We start from the raw sequence: 18,130 nt of genomic DNA, 5'->3' as shown, positions 1-18,130 counted from the left end.
CAGCTGCAAAAATAGCTTGCTGTTGGCTTTTATTTGAATTATAACATTTAGCGCTTGCCCCTTGCACTCCTCTCTTGTTAAGCTTTGGATTGTATGTGAAGCCTAGCTACGTCTTGGAGGCAACAAAGAATTTACAGGCTTGGAGAGGCCCACCCCTTCATTCATGAGGGAGTCTGACCTGTCTCTACGACAACAGGACATAAACAAATGGGGTATCACTGTCACCACTATCACCAGTTGAAGCCAGTCAGTTGCCATTTACAACAGTGCCAAGTCCACAACTGGTAAGATACAAGTATATTTAATTTGTGACAATTTCAAGCACTGAAGCTGTTTTGAGAAAGCGCTTTATGTACTGTCGAGCAATTAAATAATCTTGTCTGATAATAATGGAACTACTGTTAATTATGACATTCTTCTGTACATGCATCTCATTTTACAGATGGGTAAATAATCTCTCATCCTGTTGGAAGGGAGCTTGAAATCGTACACCATGGTAAAGAATGCTTAACAGACTATTAGGGCTATCCACACTATTTAATATAGTCAAAGTAAAAGAATCACACCTAAAATGACTAAACCACTTGTATTTTCTTCAAAGCCCACCAAATCCAGGAAATCAAAGTCCCACAGTTCTAGCCCCGCCAAGAAGAGTGGGGGTCCAAAAGCACCCCAAAAGACGTCCTCTTGTGCCAAACCCCCTAAGACAGAGGTGGACATCCTCAGCCCAGCAGCCATGGAGAACCTCTACTACATTTCTCACAATGCAGTGGATTGTCTGGTGTTCAGGGGCTTTGGGTGGCCAAATTCAAATAAAAAGAAGAAAAAGAAGAAAGGAACAAAACGGAAGAAGAAAAAGTAAATTATCATTTTTGCCAAACAAAAGTAAATTTCCCCTTTCTTAGGGTAAAATGTGTTTAAATGTGAAATACCTAAGTTTTTAATACCTTGCTGATGGCCCCATCTGGTGGACACATTTGTTATAATACAGCACTAGAACCAGAGTAATGCAGATGGGTTTTTTTTCCTCAACAAATTCATACAAGAAAGGAAAATTGAGCCAGGAAATCTTCATTCATGACGCAAAGACTTTAAAATTCATAGACAACTTTATTGTGAGCTGAATGATTCAAAACTGTTTGCACAAATGTCAAAATTTGTCAATTATTGATCCACTGGAAGCATATAGAATACAACAGAGAAGAGAGCAATTGCATGCTCTATCATTATTCACTTTAGAGAACATCATACACACCTAATGTGAAGATAATAAACGGGTGTAGGTTAAAACACCCCAGTGCATCCGAGAAAAGGACAGCCAACAGTGCCGTGATACTTGACTTTAAAGTGATCCCATTAGTCCGTTGTAATGTTTTTTTAAATCCAGTCTTAGCACAATTTATCTTATAAAAATAGGCTACGATGAGAACATGCCTATAAAACTAAGGAAATAAACAAATACAGTTTCAGGCACTGTTGATATTCTCATACATATTCTACCATATCAGTCTGTTTATCAAATGTACACTCATTGTCCCACAACACTGTAGAATAAATAGTTTCTTCAGAGGGCATCTGTTCTTGCTTGTGACATGGTCCCGCTTTGCTCACTCTGGGGGCTTCTTTTTGGCCTCCACGTCTTTCTTAAAGGCTTCGATTTTCTTGGCTAAGTTGGGAACCTAGAAGAAAAAAAGTGCTGTCAATACAATATGATTCATATATACAGTTGTCAGTTATCTGGCTCAAACTAATCCAGTCTACTGCAACAGTCCTGCTATAAATCATTTGCCTACATAAAAGGTTATAATGATGAGCTGCCACTGCAACTGGCTTAGAGAGGTTCTGATTCAACTTTAAACGTATTTAATTCTACTGAGAGGTGTTCCTAATATGTCAGACCAGTATAAACTGTATATAAACATAGCCTTATGGGTCATAAAGTGGAATCCTCAAACCCTCAACTCTCTAAAACTGTTTCAACTAAAACTTACATTGTAACATCCATAAAGGTATGATTTATTGCAGGATTGTTTTTGGTGGGGGGGTCCGACGAAGGGCGTGGTAGAGATGGGTCAGTATGATAAGCAGATGACTCGTTGAGTTCCAATTGTGAATGTTTGTAAAAAAAACTAAAAAAAACTTACCTCATAGTTTTGAGCCAGATACATCCCCACAACATTTCCCAAGGTAAAGCCAGCCTGGAAGACAAACAACACATGTCATCTTAGGCCAGGGTTACTGACTTACATCTCGTAAATTGCAGAGACTTTCAATTAGCACCGTCAAGAGTTTTGACAGCAAGTTTTGCTGACATGTTAGCTAACGTTAGGCTAGTTTCGCATCTCTTAGCATCCATGTAAACGTCGATGTCATGCATGATAACGTCAGTTTAACTCACCAGGAACTGTAGCATGGTGGAATAACGAATAGTTGGCAACAGCAGACGGACTTACTAACTTAAAGTCAGGCAGTTGATAAGATAAAGGTTAAAGCGAGGAAATATACCAATTTCACGAAGCTAGTCCGTCTTCAACTGTGTGTATACGCATGCGCGAGAAAACGCGTAATTTTCAGAGGACCGGTACTGTAGTCTTTTACTCTGCCTGAGCTGTCCTTGTTCCGAGCAGTTACGCATTGGAGAACTACAACTCCCAAAACCATACAAAGTATCGTCAATGCAATGGGTGTTATTGCAATGGTGGTGTCGGTGGGACATTGAATGACTTTGGCTCCATCGAAAATCTCTAGTTTTTATTAATAATTGTATACATAAACCGCGAGCATGGAGGCTCTTATCCCCGTAATAAACAAGCTCCAAGATGTATTCAACACAGTGGGAGCGGATATTATACACCTACCGCAGATAGCAGTGGTGGGGACTCAGGTAAAATGCTCTGACTGTGTGTGCACTTCTGTGATACAGCTGCTGTCATGCTAGCTAGATAACCGTGCTTTACCATATTGCACGCATAGTTACCGATAACATTATTAAAATAAACTCCTAATAATAATACAAATTTAGATGCTAAAATGTGTTGAGGCTACACAGAGACCCATGCATCTCTGCTAAAAGCCCTCTTTGAGATGGACTGCTGCAAAATCTCATTTGCAAAGTCTGCAGTGAAATCTATTTTGATCGTCTTGAGTGCTATTTTAAGATACACACTAACCACTGTTAGCCAAAACCAGGCCATTGCTGGACCTGGTGTCGTGTTAAATCAGAAGGTAGATGTAGGCTTTGGTTCATCCCTAATCTAACTCCTGTGTCTATCTGTGTGTTGGGTCTCCAGAGCAGTGGTAAGAGCTCAGTGCTGGAAAGCCTGGTGGGCAGGGACCTGCTGCCCCGTGGGACTGGGATCGTAACCAGGCGACCTCTCATCCTCCAACTGGTTAATGTAGATCCTGGAGATGCAAGAAAAAATGATGACAGTGGTAAACACCAAAATCATTTTAATCTCAGCAGTGTTTCACCCACTAATTAGTCCACTGTTGTCTTTGGATTTTGCCTCAATTATTGTATATGCTTTCTGTATTCTTGCTATAAATCGTCATATATTTCAAGTTCTTTATGCCAGTAAACACACATGTAGGGAACATATCTATTGTTTTTCTGTGTGCAGCTGGAAAACGTCCTATAATTTGCTGGTGCTCAGTGAAAAAACACCAGGTTTAAATTTCTGTCACTGTGTTTCTAATTATTTTCAGATGCTACGGAGTGAAAAAGCAATGTGCCTTCACAAAGGTGCATTGTACAGGTGTCTTCACATTCAATAACCTAGATTAATTTCTTATAGTTCTGCTCCCTCCTCCTCAAAGCCACCACTGTAACTGTGGTCAGGTGTCAATCCTTATGTTAGCCTTGCATATCTTTGCCCTGGTAATTGTATTTGAGGTTGTCATAGCTAACACCTGTTTTTTTTCTTCCTTTTTTCGAGAATACTATGCTATAACTGTAACCCACACTGTTTTTATTATGTGTCACAGGCAGAGAAGGTGACGAGTGGGGCAAGTTTCTGCACACAAAAAATCAGGTATTAACTTCAGGATACAAAATATTTAATTAATTTGCTTGACCCTTGCTTGTAATCATGGAATTTATTTTGTTCTTTTTGCAGATCTTCACAGATTTTGAAGAAATCAGGCAAGAAATTGAAAACGAAACGGCACGAATATCAGGCAATAATAAGGTGAGTCAGGAATGGAAGATGGAGGGGTTTACATTTATACTGTTAAATCTGGAACTCAAAATGTTTGGCCACAGGCACTGCTGTTCTGTCGGAGCTAAATCCTGGGTTCAGTCAATTAGTAGTCAAAATCTCAGATGTTGATGTGTGAATCCTTTTTATTACTTAGGATATGAGACAAATACAGAGTCAAGCTAACAGCTCTCCCCCAAATTTGTCTGGCTCTTTGGCTTTTAGACCCCTGGTCTTATCCACAAAGGGTGGGGTCTCCAGGACACACACCTGTTTGTGTGCTTATTCGTTATCTTTCCGTTGGAATGTGACTGAGAGTTTAGGACCCTCAGTTCAGGACTTGAAAAGCAAAAGATTAGTGGGCTGTAAGAGAGGGACTCAGGAAGCGTTCCTAACAATCAATTTGCTTCAGACACATTTAGGAGAGCTGGATTATAACATATTATATTATAAAACCGAAGTATTGCAAAACAACTTAATGCAACAAACAACAAACTATATACTTATAACAAAAAACGTAATGCATGACCAACATGTCTTCATTTATGTGGAAATAATGCTTTTATCTTTTAGCTTAAATGTATAATGCAAATCACACACAATGTTAAAGCACATATAACATTTTAAATTCCAACAGAACCAAATCTATAATGCATATTATCCTCCTAAAACCTGTCTAGCAGTAAATTCAGTTTGCTTATAATCTCATTAAGATATGTTAAGTGAAGTCTTGTGACTAACACATAATATGTGTAGAAAATTAAAATGATTTAGACGCAATGAGATGAAAGCATACTTAGTCTCGCATTGCCAGACCCTGCTCCACAGTGCTGCGTAAAAGGGTCTGGCAAGAGCACATAGCATTCCGGGATGGGAGAAAAACATGCTGTGGTTAATTGGCATTTCTTTAAACCAAACACAATCGTCTTGGGCGGCGCTAAGAGCCTCACGGAAAACGGCCCCTCTGCAAAATAGCTTCGGGAAGGAACTTGTTTTGGTGGAACGTGTACGTTCAAAGGTTGTTGTAGTCGTGCAACAGAAAACTCAGATAGTCTAGCTGTCTGGACTTACCCTGCGGAGATCTAAGGAGCAGTTAACCATAGTCCTCATGAATCCACCGGAGTTTAAAATTCCAACACAAAGAAAGCGGAAGGTAACGTACTTTACATTGTACGAAATGAAAGATATCATCATCTAAATAATCCCTGAAGTGGAACGTCGTAGATACAAACTAAAGCATACACTTGATTTATATATAGGGATACAGCCATGAGCTAAGAAAACTGTGTTTCACAGTAGAGCTTATACACTATGTTTATCAAATTTGAGCCCACAGTGGAAGATTTTAATTACTAACTTTATTGCAACATGTTTGGCATGTAGCTTAGCTGGGTTACTGGGGCTGGAAGTGTTTGGAGATGCTTCGAGAAAGCTGAAAGGAGGGCAAACTTTATGTAATTTACATGTCCATCTGCAAATACATAGCCAGAAAAAACAACCTGATAGAGAACTGGATGCTCAGCTCTGTGGTATGTAATGCTAATAAACAGCATAAACAGGGCTATAGCAGTGTCCAAAAAATAATAACAATAATAATAACAATGATAATATCTTCAGATTTTAGTCTGCCAAATGGCTTTTTTTTTAGAAACATATTTAATATTTCTACATATATATTTTCTGTGAAACGGTGCTACGTCTTTTTTTTCTTGTCCCTCTGCAGGGGATCAGCGATGATCCCATTCATCTGAAGATATTTTCTCCTCACGTTGTCAACCTGACGCTGGTGGATCTGCCGGGAATTACTAAGGTGACACATGCTGTACTTCCTACTCCCTAAGACAAGACTTTGATCATCTCGTACCCCTGGGGACATTTGCTATATAACACCTATCAGCCGCCCCCCACACACACACTAAAACACAATATACCAGATAGACCTGGTCACTGTGTTAATTCCATCGTCTGGTCGATGCTTTTGTGTATTCAATAGGGAATTTGTAACTCTTTCTTGACTATTCTAAACCAAGTGCTATCAAAGCCAAAGTAATGCAGGCTTTGATTCTGCCCTCATTAGTTCCCCCCCCCACTCCCCTCTAGTTGAACATGTGTGAAAGTAGTGTCTAATGAATCAAATTGAGATTTTCTTTTAATTGGTATTGTCCCCTCCAGGTGCCCGTGGGGGATCAGCCTAATGACATCGAGGTTCAGATAAAGGATCTAATCCTGAAGCATATCTCCAACCCCAACTGCATCATCCTGGCTGTCACTGCGGCTAACACAGACATGGCCACCTCAGAGGCCCTCAAGGTGGCCCGGGAGGTCGACCCCGATGGTAAAAAAAAACAACTAAAAAAGCAACACATTACCTAAAAACCGTAATCGTAATCTAACTGCTTTTAGTGTGAATCAAACATTTATTGGCTGACCTTTCACCATTAATTGTGACAAAAACAGAAAAAGGTAAAATGATGACTAATCTTAATAAAAACTATATTTGTGATAATGATCTTTGTGACTGAATGTGACTGGACAGGCAGGAGGACACTGGCTGTGGTAACCAAGCTGGACCTGATGGACGCCGGTACTGACGCTATGGACGTACTGATGGGCCGAGTCATTCCTGTCAAACTGGGCCTCATCGGAGTAGTCAACAGGTCTGGAAAGCTATATTTACCTTACTGAATATACTAAATTATCCATCATTCATAATAGAGATGAGTGCGTAATGATAGAGATGAGAGGCTCAACAAAGATGAGTGCACTTTAATATATATTAAGGCTGGCATATCCGTTTCAAATTATCAATTGTTAGTGATTAATTTGTAAAAGGAATACATTGTGGGTTTATAAAAAATTACTGCCTGCTCGAAATCCATTATCATTCAGTTCAGTTTAATGAACTATTTTATGTACAAAAACCGATACACTCAATTCATATTACATACATATGTCCTACAATCATGATGTTCATTAGGCAGCAAAAGATATGATATAATGAAATGTATAAATCCTTGTGTTCTCAAATTAATTTTAATTACCCTTTATTGCCCAGGACTCATTTTTGGTGTATTGGATTTAAATGTTTAGGAGCCAGCTGGACATCAACAATAAAAAATCTGTGGCCGATGCCATTCGTGATGAACATGCTTTCCTGCAGAAGAAGTATCCTTCTCTCGCCAACAGAAACGGAACCAAATACCTGGCCAGAACCCTTAACCGGTAAACATGATTATAAATTCTACCTTAAAAACTGAGAATGAGATGCAAAACACACATATAGCATAGATATGGACGTAACATTTTACCAGGAAACATTTAGGTTATGTCAGCAACAGCCCGAAACAGTTATTAATAACAGCCATCAGAGACAGTCTTTCATGCAGACAATAGCTTTGTTTAGCTTGGCAAATCCCAGCTCAGAATAAAATTTGACATATGTGCATGAAAGCTGAACCCTCTGCCCTTTACTTCCATAATGGCAGGTTACTGATGCATCACATCCGAGACTGCCTCCCTGAGCTGAAGACACGGATCAACGTCCTGGCAGCTCAGTATCAGTCCCTGCTCAGCAGCTATGGCGAACCTGTGGAAGACCAAAGTGCTACCTTGCTCCAGCTCATCACCAAGTTTGCCACAGAATACTGCAACACCATAGAGGGCACAGCCAAATACATAGAGACAGCAGAGCTGTGAGTACCGGCGCCGATCCTCCGCTCAGCCACAGGGGGATGCTGTTGATCCAGCGCAGTGAAAATGAGCAAAACAACTGCATTGGTTTCATCATTTTCAATGATACAACTTATGAGTTGAGGCACGCACAGTGTCTTTGAACGCAGAGCTGACAGGAGAGTAGGCCTCGGGGTTCACATCACAGCTAATATACCCCCGCTGCTTTTTTTCAGGTGCGGAGGGGCCCGAATTTGTTACATATTCCATGAGACTTTTGGCAGAACATTGGAGTCTGTGGATCCTTTGGGAGGACTCAGCACCATAGACATCCTAACAGCCATAAGGAACGCAACAGTGAGTGTTCCTGCATTATCCCGTGAATGTGACATTACATTAGGGGCACTGAAGTTTATCATGTAATCGTTAGTTCAGTGAGTTATCGCAAAACAACTGAAACACGTTTTATTTGTGTTATGCGGTCTATTCTGTTGTTCTGGGTAATAATTGCTAACCTGCAGCTCCCTCCTCCCCTTTCGCCAGGGCCCACGTCCGTCCCTGTTTGTACCTGAGATTTCCTTCGAGCTGTTGGTGAAAAAACAGGTGAAACGCCTGGAGGAGCCCAGTTTGCGCTGCGTGGAGCTGGTCCACGAGGAGATGCAGAGGATCATCCAGCACTGCAGCAACTACAGCACACAGGTAATGAGCTTTGCTTACTTCTTTGAGGGTATTGATCTTTTCTTCACACACACAAACACACACACACACACACACACACTCACACTCATATTGATAATGTTTTGTCCTCTGCAGGAGCTGCAGAGATTTCCCAAGCTGCATGAGGCCATTGTGGAAGTAGTCACTTGCCTCCTGAGGAAGAGACTGCCTATCACCAATGAGATGGTACCATCACATTCATCTCGTTTTGCCTTTGTGCTTTCACCGCCTGCAGACATTATCTTTGCGGTTGCAGTGTTTAATAAGAAGCTGAATCAGAGCATTTGCATAACTCACGTTGTTGTCTCTTGTTGTCATAGGTACATAACTTGGTTGCAATAGAGTTGGCCTACATCAACACCAAACATCCCGACTTTGCAGATGCCTGTGGGGTCATGAATAATAATATAGAGGTTTGTATTTGTGTCAAAATACTCTCACATACACACATTTTTCTGGCAGAATAAAGAAAGAATGGGCATGAACCTGATATTGATTATTTGTAGGTTTAAGATTCTAGATATATAATATTTATGTATATATATATATATATATATATATATATAAATATATATATATATTATATATCTAGAATCTACACACACACACACACACACACACAACAGGTTTCATTGAATCTGAATTTTTAGAAACAAAGAGAAGCTGAAATATTTAACTACCTAATTGTTTAATTTAACCAATTTAAAGTAATAATTTCAATTTATACAATTTTTAAAACCCTGTATTTGAGTTTTTGTGGTTCACAAATTTAAATAGAACAAGTGTTAAATATATATTTAAATAAAAACTGTATTCAAGTTGAATTTTTTGATCAATAATATTTGACTCTTGAATTTGCCTTCTGGAATTCTTTTAAAAGGGGAATCAAAACCACTTAAGTTCACAAAGTAAAGTTCACAAGTAGGTATTCAGCTTCTTATAGGATTTAAATTATTACGCCACTTATTTGCTTCCATAGAATGTCAAGAAACGTTATGCCATTAGTCTGTCAGTCTTTTTGAAGAAGGAGGTTAACTTTGTTATATATTAAACGTTTAATAATTTAATTGTTTATAAAAATCATTTGTACTAACACATGTTGTGTATTTGTAGGAGCAGAGAAGAAACAGGATGAGGGAGCTGCCCTCTGCCGTGCCCAGGGATAAGGTAACAGAAACAACTTTATTTTACAATTTAAAAACAGTAAATCATGTGTTCTAATATTTGGTGGCAAGTCTGCGGCATCCCAAGCATAAATTGGGCTCGCGCTGTGTTAATCACTCATGGCACTACAGGATGAAGATCTGTGAACCGAATGCCTCGGATAGTTTCCATCGAGGAATTTTATCCCTCATCTCCTTAGAAAGTCTACTCTCCTCCCCTCAAATGACTGGTGTTTGCCAAACTCCTTTTCTCTGTCTCTCCACATTTCTTCTCAGTGTTTTTTTTCCTCTCTCTCTCTCTCTCTCCATTCCTGCTCTCATATTTCTGCTAGTCTGTTGGCAAAGGCCCGGCTGGTCCAACTGTGGTTTCTGGCGAGCCTTCTGCGTCTGGAGCAGACATGGATGGTGCCAAGGTGGGCCCTTGCGCAGCTCGCTGGCTCTGAACGGGGCTCGGATGGATTGATGGATTGATGGAGTGATTGATTGATGGATGGATGGATGGATGAGCATAGGCTGCTGGCATGCTCTCTGGTCTTTGTCTGCTGATGCCATGCTCTTGTTTTGCTCTCCCTCAGCCTGTGTGCACTAACAACCATTAACTGCAGATTCTCAGTCCCCAGAAAATGCCTTCCTCTTCATCTGTCTCCTTTTCCAACCTCTTAACACTTTGGTTGCCCTTTGTTTTTTTGTACTGAGTTTATAGTAGTTATGTGTTAGCGGAAGTTGTACCACTGTGCATCATCTACCCAAGCCTGTAAGGGACCGGTCGGTATTTATGGAATGGACCACTGGAGGAAAATAGGGGAGGTCACATGTTTTTTTATTTATGAAAACAGCTAAATTTCAAAGTGGCTTGTTTGGTGTAGACTTTTCTATGTAGCTCCATGTAGCCCTCTTAGTCTCGCCCCCCCCCCCCCCCCCCCCCCCCCCCCCCCCTTGCTAGCAGATGGGCCCTTCCCTGTTTAGTCAGCCAAACAATTTGAGCTGTAGCTTTGTAGACTGTGGGATTTCCCAAACTGAATAAATCTCACCCGCACAGATAAACACAAAACTGCTTTGCTAGTTCCATCATGTTGTAACTAAGACATCTGCTGAAAAAAATATTTTATTCATTAGCGTGATTGCCTTACTGTTTAGTTCAAAAACATAGAAAAACATCAACGTACGAAAACACAGAGGACCAGACGCCAATTTTTATTTTGAAAAGTCAAAGCTCGCGGACAGCACGCAGCTTGGAGGGCATGTGGCAGGTGGTCTCATGCCCTCCAAATGTGGACTCAACCTGACTCATTGAACAGAAGACATCAATAAATTGTTTGGGAGGGTCATGCCTTTTTTTTCCCAATCATTTTGGAGGGTCGTGGAAAAATGTATTATTGGCAAAGGGAGCGTTAAGTCTTTTTTGATTAAAGACCCCAAAACTCCTCCGGTAGCCCCTTAAATAAACAAACTAACATACCCTAAGTGCATAATATTTGTTTAATATTTCAACAAATATTGAATGGATTGCCAAGGAATTCTAGTCATGGTCCAAGAGGAAAATTCAAGGACCACCAAAGCTGCTTTGGTGATCCTTGAATTTTCCTCTCGTGCCACCATGAAGTTAACATTTGTGTTTATTGTGAAATGTCTCAACAACAATTGGTACAGCCATGCATGATCCCCTCAAGATGAATTGTAATACCTTAATTTTTCCAATTCTTTAGTTTATGACCAAATATCTGTAAAACTGACAGTCCCGCCAGCCTCTGCTGTACTTTGTGTTCAATGCTAATTGGCAAATGTTGGCTTATTGTACCTGCTTTACACTAGCATGTTAGCATTGTCATTGTGAGAATGTAAGCATGCTGATGTTAGCATTTAGCTCAAAGCACCATTGTGAAATAGGATGTTTCAAAGCCGTAGCATGGCTGTAGACTGACTTTTGTTTTACTGCATTGCCTATCATGTATTGTCTTTAACTGTTGCTCTCACACTATTAAGGTAACTTACTTTCTCTCAGCATTGGAGGGACATTTCCAATTTCCACTCCAAAACAAAGACATTTAATTCTGTCAGTGGCTGCGTTATGCTTAATTTTGAATATTTACTTACTTTCAATTTCGTATAATTCATTACTGTTTACATGCCCGTGTATCATTTGAACCAGTCAAGATTATTATGCTCCATTCCTTAACCATCCTCTCCCTGTGAATTGTAATGACAACAGAAGGGCGCTGTTCTAATCATTTGGTGGCCTGTGAGGTGTGATTACTGTTGATCTTCAGTTTTCGTGTTCCTGGCTCCTCAGGCTTCAGCAACAGGACCCCAGGGTGATCAGGACGGCACAGGGAACTGGAGGGGGATGCTGAAGAAAGGAGAGGAAGCCCCCGGCTCTGGACCTGGAAGCCCCCTTAAAGGAGTTGTCAATCTGCTTGATGTGGTAACTAAACATAAGCCTATCAGCGTGCCACAATATATAGATAACAGCACTTTTCAGTGAAAAAACATTTCTGTTTTCCCCTTAAGCCTGTGCCGGTGTCTAGGAAACTGTCGTCACGTGAGCAGCGGGACTGTGAGGTCATCGAGCGCCTCATCAAGTCTTACTTCCTAATCGTTCGCAAGAATATCCAGGACAGGTAAGCCAACCAGCGCTTCTTTAAATTCTTTGATTTTCTCTATTTTGTATTTTGTCAACAAATCGCATGAAAAGACTAAGACCAACAATTAATTTACTAAATGTGTAGCCAAGGCTGATGTAGTTTATTCCTCTGTACCATAGAACTCCATTATTTTCCAAGAACTAAATAAAATTAACACACCAATTTTTTTTTCTGATGCAAGATTCAAAGAGGGAAAAATCACAAAAATCTGGCGAATAATCCACTAGCGTTCATAATACCACTTCCGACCACCAGGTGACAGTTATGCATGTGGTCTAGCTACAGAAATAGATTGTCTTGAATTACTTGTAAAAGAAGAAGAAAAACATCTGTGACATGTTTCCACTGAGTTTTTAAGTTAGTTAACTTTCATTTAGGCAAAATTACAGTTAGCAACTTCTTTAAAAACCTCCTTGTGATGTATTAGTAGGCTGTTGTGTTTGCGTTTTGCACGCTGTATGACGCAGACACAGTGTTGTCATTTCTGGCCAGAAGTAGATGGGTCAATGTCGGCTGGTAGATTTCAGCTAGATCCTTTCTCTTCGTGTGTTGTGTGATAATTATCATTAAGTTTGTTTGGTAGGCTTGGCTATCAAAAAAAAAGGTGCACCAGAGAACGCTAGTGTTGAAATATACATGGCTATTTTCGCCATAATTATAAAACAGCCAAACTTGGTTGGAGCACGATGTCTAGTTATGACATCATCAAACATGGCCTACATTTGAATGTGCACTGTAGTTTATTTTGAGTCAATACCACATAAGTCCTGCTGCCGTCAATATTCACATCTGCATCAAATGTAAATAGTCCCCCCAAAAATTCAGTATTTACTCCTGTTTGAGTAACAGTTGCCATAAAGTGCAGGGTCCAGTTGATATGGGAAATTACTCAGCCTTTTTAGAATAAAAAGAATAAACTCTATTTAAAAACTGTTTTGATGAATGAATGAAAAGATGATTTATCTGTAGGAACCAAGATGCTTGGGGCTTTGAGCCATAGACAGGATAGGGAAGTCAGAAAGTATTAATAGACAAATAACCACATTGTTGTTGATATTTTAATGGATTTATTTACAATAAGAAATATAAAATACCACATTTGATTTTTTTGCCACATTGTTGCAATGTAGGGCCCTCTAGAGCCCACTATGGATAGATGTATGGTATTTAACTAATAGCTTGTACTTCGACAGCTCAATACTTAAACGGGCATGACCACCTGGTGGGTCAAACTCGACCCCCTCCATCTGGAGGACATCACCAGGCCGTCTTGCCTTCTTGTTCTCAACCATCTGTTTGCTCTGTTTCCTCTCTCCCTCGCAGTGTGCCGAAGGCAGTGATGCACTTCCTGGTCAACCATGTGAAGGACAGCCTCCAGAGCGAGCTTGTTGGCCAGCTGTATAAATCTGGCCTCCTCAACGACCTGCTGACTGAATCAGAGGACATGGCCCAGCGGCGCAAGGAGGCCGCAGACATGCTACAGGTAACACACTCCCACCTTGTGGTGTCTAGCTCTCCACGATGAAATGAGGTTCCTTTATAAGCCATTTCATTGTTTCTTTATTTTTTCCACAGGCGTTGCAAAAAGCTAGCCAGGTGATCGCTGAGATCAGGGAAACACATATGTGGTGAAACGTCAACAAAGGGAGTTGAATCTGCTGAGCTGATCTGCCGTCTCCACGTCATGCTAGGGACTGACGCTTTATGCACTCATGTCTGAACAAGTTTAGATTTGTAACTATGAAAATGCACTGTCTTGATCCCTGCTCAAAGTAGGTATATTGGCTCGCACTCTACCTGAAAGAAATGTACGTAATTGTTTATTTAAAATATGTGTTGTCTGGAATACATGAAAATGCATTACTTATTTTGCTAATGTTAAAAATAAGATTTTGTGCAGCCAAAGGAAACTTTTACGTTTCCTTTTTAACTGTGGTTAACCAGTATGAAAATGAAAAAAGTTCCATCAGTCATTACATATATGTTTGGACTCTGGTTAGGAGTAACAGTGTCTGGAACCATATAAGTTATAGTGTAACACAGCAGGGATTAGAATTCAAATACACTAGTTGCAGCAAATGCTAGTCCTCTTGCCTATGTACAGTACATACTCATCAACTTTATTTTTTTGCACTGATGTCAACACATTGTACTGTATAGAAAGTCCATCATCCTGACACTGCATTGCCATCAGAATATTTGTGTAATTGTGTGGATAATGTTTCAGATTGCTGCGGTAAGTTGTACTATTATATACATATTAATGCCTACATGTGAAATTTATGGTGCACTGTGGTTTTTTGTGTATGGTTCCCAGAAGAATAAATAGAGGTATTTTATTGCCAGTTAAATGACCTGGATTTATTTGCTTTTAAACTGAGGGGATTGGTAGAAATTAAGAGGAACATGTCCACTAGTATTAAACATAAAAAAACAGGCATTACTGAGCTTCAAAGCAAGATTTGTATTTTTTTATTGTTTAAGCGCAGAATGTCATGGAAGTAAATACTGCTCCTCATTTTCAGATGCTTCCTTGGAGAACTCTTGCTGATCTTTACATTTATCTCACCCTGCCTTTGGCCTTGCCTCTTCCTTTGGCGCTGTGGAATGAGACAGTAATCTTTGTTAATTACTTAATTTCTGCATACATACATCTCAAATCAACAGTTTTTCTTTGCCCAGATCCTAAAAGTCTACTGTATAAAATAGTCAAAGTGATATTTATTAAGAAACTGAAACGGAGAAGACAAACACCAATGCATCATGCTATTAGAAAAGGGCAAAGCAAAACAATTTTACACAGCAGGCAGATTGTGTCTTAAGCAGCAGTCTTCCCTTTTATTACCTTTATTTTTTTACCTTCGCCCATAACATCTGATAACTTAGTTAAATTACCAGATACTTGATTTGAAAAGCAGAGTGTGAACTTCAACCAGCTGACTTAAAACAGCTGTCTGGCTTTCGGCTTTAACATGTTGACATAACTTTTGCTCAAGGTGGGTTGGTTCAGATCAGTTTACATTTAAGAATGTAAAATTTGTGCCTTTCTAAAACACAGGATCTTAAAGTATTAAACTCAAACAACTACATCACTTAAAGAGTAAGTCTTAAACACCATTTTCAATTATGCACATTAGTCCGAACAGGTTGTGTGCTAAAACATTTACATGTTTACATACTAAACTGTCTTTGTTATGACTTTAATAACTTTTTTTGTTTCAACATACTATATTATAATTTTTTCAACATACTATACTGTGATGTTTTTTGGCCTACTATCCTATGGCTTTACCACTTTTTTTCCCCTCACATGCTATACTATGGCTTTTTTATTACTTTTTTCAACATACTACACTGACTTTTTTGTATTATTATTTTTTTTTTCTTCTTGCTTTGACATTTTATACGATGGCATTCTGCAACTATATTCAATGTACCATGCTATGACTTAAACTTTTTTTGGGGCATTATATTGCATTTTTTTGTGATATTTTGCAGCACAGTAAGACATGGCAACGAGACCGGAAATCACTGCAGAGGGTGGTGAAAACTGTGAGGTGCTACAGGAGTCTTCATTCCCGGACAAGCAGGCTGATAAACAGCTTCTTCCCCTCAGAATATTCAGCTGTCACTTTTAGTCTGTATTTAATAGTCTGTTAGTATGGCCTGTGATTACAGTCTGACTGTATATTTAATACTTATAGCTGAACTGCTAATTTTGTTTATACTGTAAAACTATTAGCATATATGAACCTAAAACTGTTTATAATGCTCATACTGTATTCTGAATGTAACTTTGCACTTTACAGCTTTTTTAACTTCATTAGATTATGAACTGAATATGATTGTGCACTGACAATTAGGCTGAATAAAATGTAATGTCATATGCCATAGTATAGTACGTTGAAATATATGCAATGGTATTGTATATCATTATAATAATGAAAAAGATATAATAAAGTAGGTTGAAAAAAGTGATAAAAGAAGCCAAAGTATAGTATGTCAAAAGAACTGGTAAAAAGTCATAGTATATTATGTCGAAAAAAGTGGTAAAATAGGCAATGTAAGCATATTGTATGTCAACATTTTTTTGTTGAAAAGACATAGTCTAATGTGTCGAAATAAGCCATAGTATATAGAATGTCAAAAAAGTTAACAAAGCCATGGTATAGTGCATAGAAAAAAAGCAAAGTATAGTTTGTTGAGAAAAATAAAAAAGTGAAAGTGTTTTAAAAAGGGTGATGGAAAAGCCATAGAAGGTCAAAAGAACTGGTAAAAATTCATTGTATAGTATGTCAAAAAAAGAGGTAAAAAATGTTATTGTATGTAAAAAAAATAAGATAATCAAGTCATATGTTAAAAAAAGTCATAAACATTTCATAGGATATTATGTTGAAAAAGTGCTAGAAAAAGCCTAGGAATAGTCATAGTATAGTATGTTGAAAAAAGTGATAAAAATAGCCATAGTATAGTATGTCGAAAAAAAGCCATATTATACCAAGTCAAAAAAGTGAGAAAAAAACCATAGAATAGTATGTCGAAAAAAGCCACAGAATAGTATGTCGAAAGAATTTATAAAAAAGCCATATTATAGTATGTTCAAAAAAGTGATAAAAAAGCTATAGTATAGTATGTTGAAAAAAAGGATAAAAAAGCCATAGTATAGTATGTCAAAAAACGACTTAGAATAGTATGTCAAAAAAGTGATAAAAAAGCCATAGAATAGTATGTTGAAAAAAGGGATAAAAAAGTCATAGTATAGAATGACGAAAAAATCAATAGTATAGTATGTCGAAAAAAGAGATTAAAAACACCTTAGTATAGTATGTCGAAAAAATCAATAGTATAGTATGTTTAAAAACGCCATAGAATAGTATTTAAACAAAAGGGATAAAAAAGCAATAGTATAGTATGTTGAAAAAGTGATAAAATAGCCATAGTGTAGTATGTTGAAAAAAGGGATAAATAAGCCATAGTGTAGTATGACGAAAAAAGCAATAGTATAGTATGTCGAAAAAAGAGATTAAAAACGCCATAGTATAGTATGTTGAAAAAAAACATAGAATAGTATGTCGAATAAACTGATAAAAAAGCCACAGTATAGTATGTCGAAAAAATAGATTAAAAACACCATAGTATAGTATGTCGAAAAACGCCATAGTATAGTATGTCGAAAAAAAACAGAATAGTTTGTCGAATAAACTGATAAAAAAGCCACAGTATAGTATGTCGAAAAAATAGATTAAAAACACCTTAGTATAGTATGTCGAAAAACGCCATAGAATAGTATTTAAAAAAAAAGGGATAAAAAAGCCATAGTATAGTATGTTGAAAAAAAAGGAAAAAAAGCCATAGTATAGTATGACAAAAAAGGTGATTAATAACGCCATAGTATAGTATGTCAAAAATAGCCATAGTATAGTATGTCGAAAAAAAGGGATAAAAACACCATAGTATAGTATGTCAAAAATAGCCATAGTATAGTATGTAGAAAAAAGCCATAGTATAGTATGTTGAAAAAAGGGATAAAAAAGCCATAGTAAAGTATGTTGAAAAAAGGGATAAAAAAAGCCATAGTATAGTATGTCGAAAAAAGTGATAAAAAGCCATAGTATAGTATGTCGAAAATAGCGATAGTATAGTATGTAGAAAAAAGCCATAGTATAGTATGTTGAAAAAAGGGATAAAAAAAGCCATAGTATAGTATGTCGAAAAAATGATAAAAAAGCCATAGTATAGTATG

At 38.2% G+C, this 18,130-nt stretch overlaps 4 protein-coding genes across 7 annotated transcripts in view; 2 read left to right on the top strand and 2 right to left on the bottom strand.

Moving 5' to 3' along the window:
- Nucleotides 1–50: 50 nt before the first annotated feature.
- On the top strand, nt 51–986 carry LOC117938778 (small lysine-rich protein 1). 2 transcript variants are annotated; one of them, XM_034863641.1, is made up of 3 exons: nt 59–284; nt 443–496; nt 602–986. In XM_034863641.1, the coding sequence occupies exons 2-3, from the start codon at nt 494–496 to the stop codon at nt 860–862; spliced, it is 264 nt and encodes an 87-aa protein (XP_034719532.1). In that variant the 5' UTR covers nt 59–284; nt 443–493; the 3' UTR covers nt 863–986. The 2 variants fall into 2 exon arrangements, with proteins under 2 accessions (XP_034719531.1, XP_034719532.1); XM_034863640.1 differs by having other exon boundaries at nt 51–284; nt 443–986.
- Nucleotides 987–1,476: 490 nt separating this feature from the next.
- Nucleotides 1,477–2,595, bottom strand: stmp1 (short transmembrane mitochondrial protein 1). The gene is made up of 3 exons (XM_034863639.1): nt 2,399–2,595; nt 2,145–2,198; nt 1,477–1,679 (listed from the first exon to the last, which is right to left on the bottom strand). Exons 1-3 carry the CDS (start codon nt 2,411–2,413, stop codon nt 1,608–1,610), a joined length of 141 nt encoding a protein of 46 aa, XP_034719530.1. The 5' UTR covers nt 2,414–2,595; the 3' UTR covers nt 1,477–1,607.
- A 52-nt stretch (nt 2,596–2,647) lies between these two features.
- On the top strand, nt 2,648–14,732 carry LOC117938775 (dynamin-1-like protein). 3 transcript variants are annotated; one of them, XM_034863634.1, is made up of 19 exons: nt 2,648–2,884; nt 3,291–3,432; nt 3,985–4,031; nt 4,116–4,187; nt 5,920–6,006; nt 6,369–6,531; nt 6,733–6,853; nt 7,287–7,418; nt 7,682–7,888; nt 8,102–8,222; nt 8,409–8,564; nt 8,679–8,768; nt 8,903–8,995; nt 9,696–9,749; nt 10,078–10,158; nt 12,036–12,167; nt 12,254–12,363; nt 13,711–13,870; nt 13,963–14,732. In XM_034863634.1, exons 1-19 carry the CDS (start codon nt 2,783–2,785, stop codon nt 14,017–14,019), a joined length of 2,127 nt encoding a protein of 708 aa, XP_034719525.1. In that variant the 5' UTR covers nt 2,648–2,782; the 3' UTR covers nt 14,020–14,732. The 3 variants fall into 3 exon arrangements, with proteins under 3 accessions (XP_034719525.1, XP_034719527.1, XP_034719528.1); XM_034863637.1 differs by lacking the exon at nt 2,648–2,884 and adding an exon at nt 3,706–3,742 and having other exon boundaries at nt 3,307–3,432; XM_034863636.1 differs by lacking the exon at nt 10,078–10,158.
- Nucleotides 14,511–18,130, bottom strand: part of tnnt2e (troponin T2e, cardiac) — a 15,295-nt gene continuing 11,675 nt past the window's right edge. The window contains exon 16 of the mRNA XM_034863638.1: nt 14,511–14,987. Within this exon, the coding sequence (XP_034719529.1) occupies nt 14,948–14,987 (40 nt within the window). The 3' untranslated portion in view covers nt 14,511–14,947. The remainder of the gene's footprint in view (nt 14,988–18,130) is intronic.

The sequence above is a fragment of the Etheostoma cragini genome, chromosome 23 (genome assembly GCF_013103735.1).
Source record: "Etheostoma cragini isolate CJK2018 chromosome 23, CSU_Ecrag_1.0, whole genome shotgun sequence".
In the NCBI taxonomy this organism is placed as follows: domain Eukaryota; kingdom Metazoa; phylum Chordata; class Actinopteri; order Perciformes; family Percidae; genus Etheostoma; species Etheostoma cragini.
The sequence above is the reverse complement of the archived record's forward strand: the minus strand, read 5'-3'. Positions and strand labels throughout refer to the sequence as shown.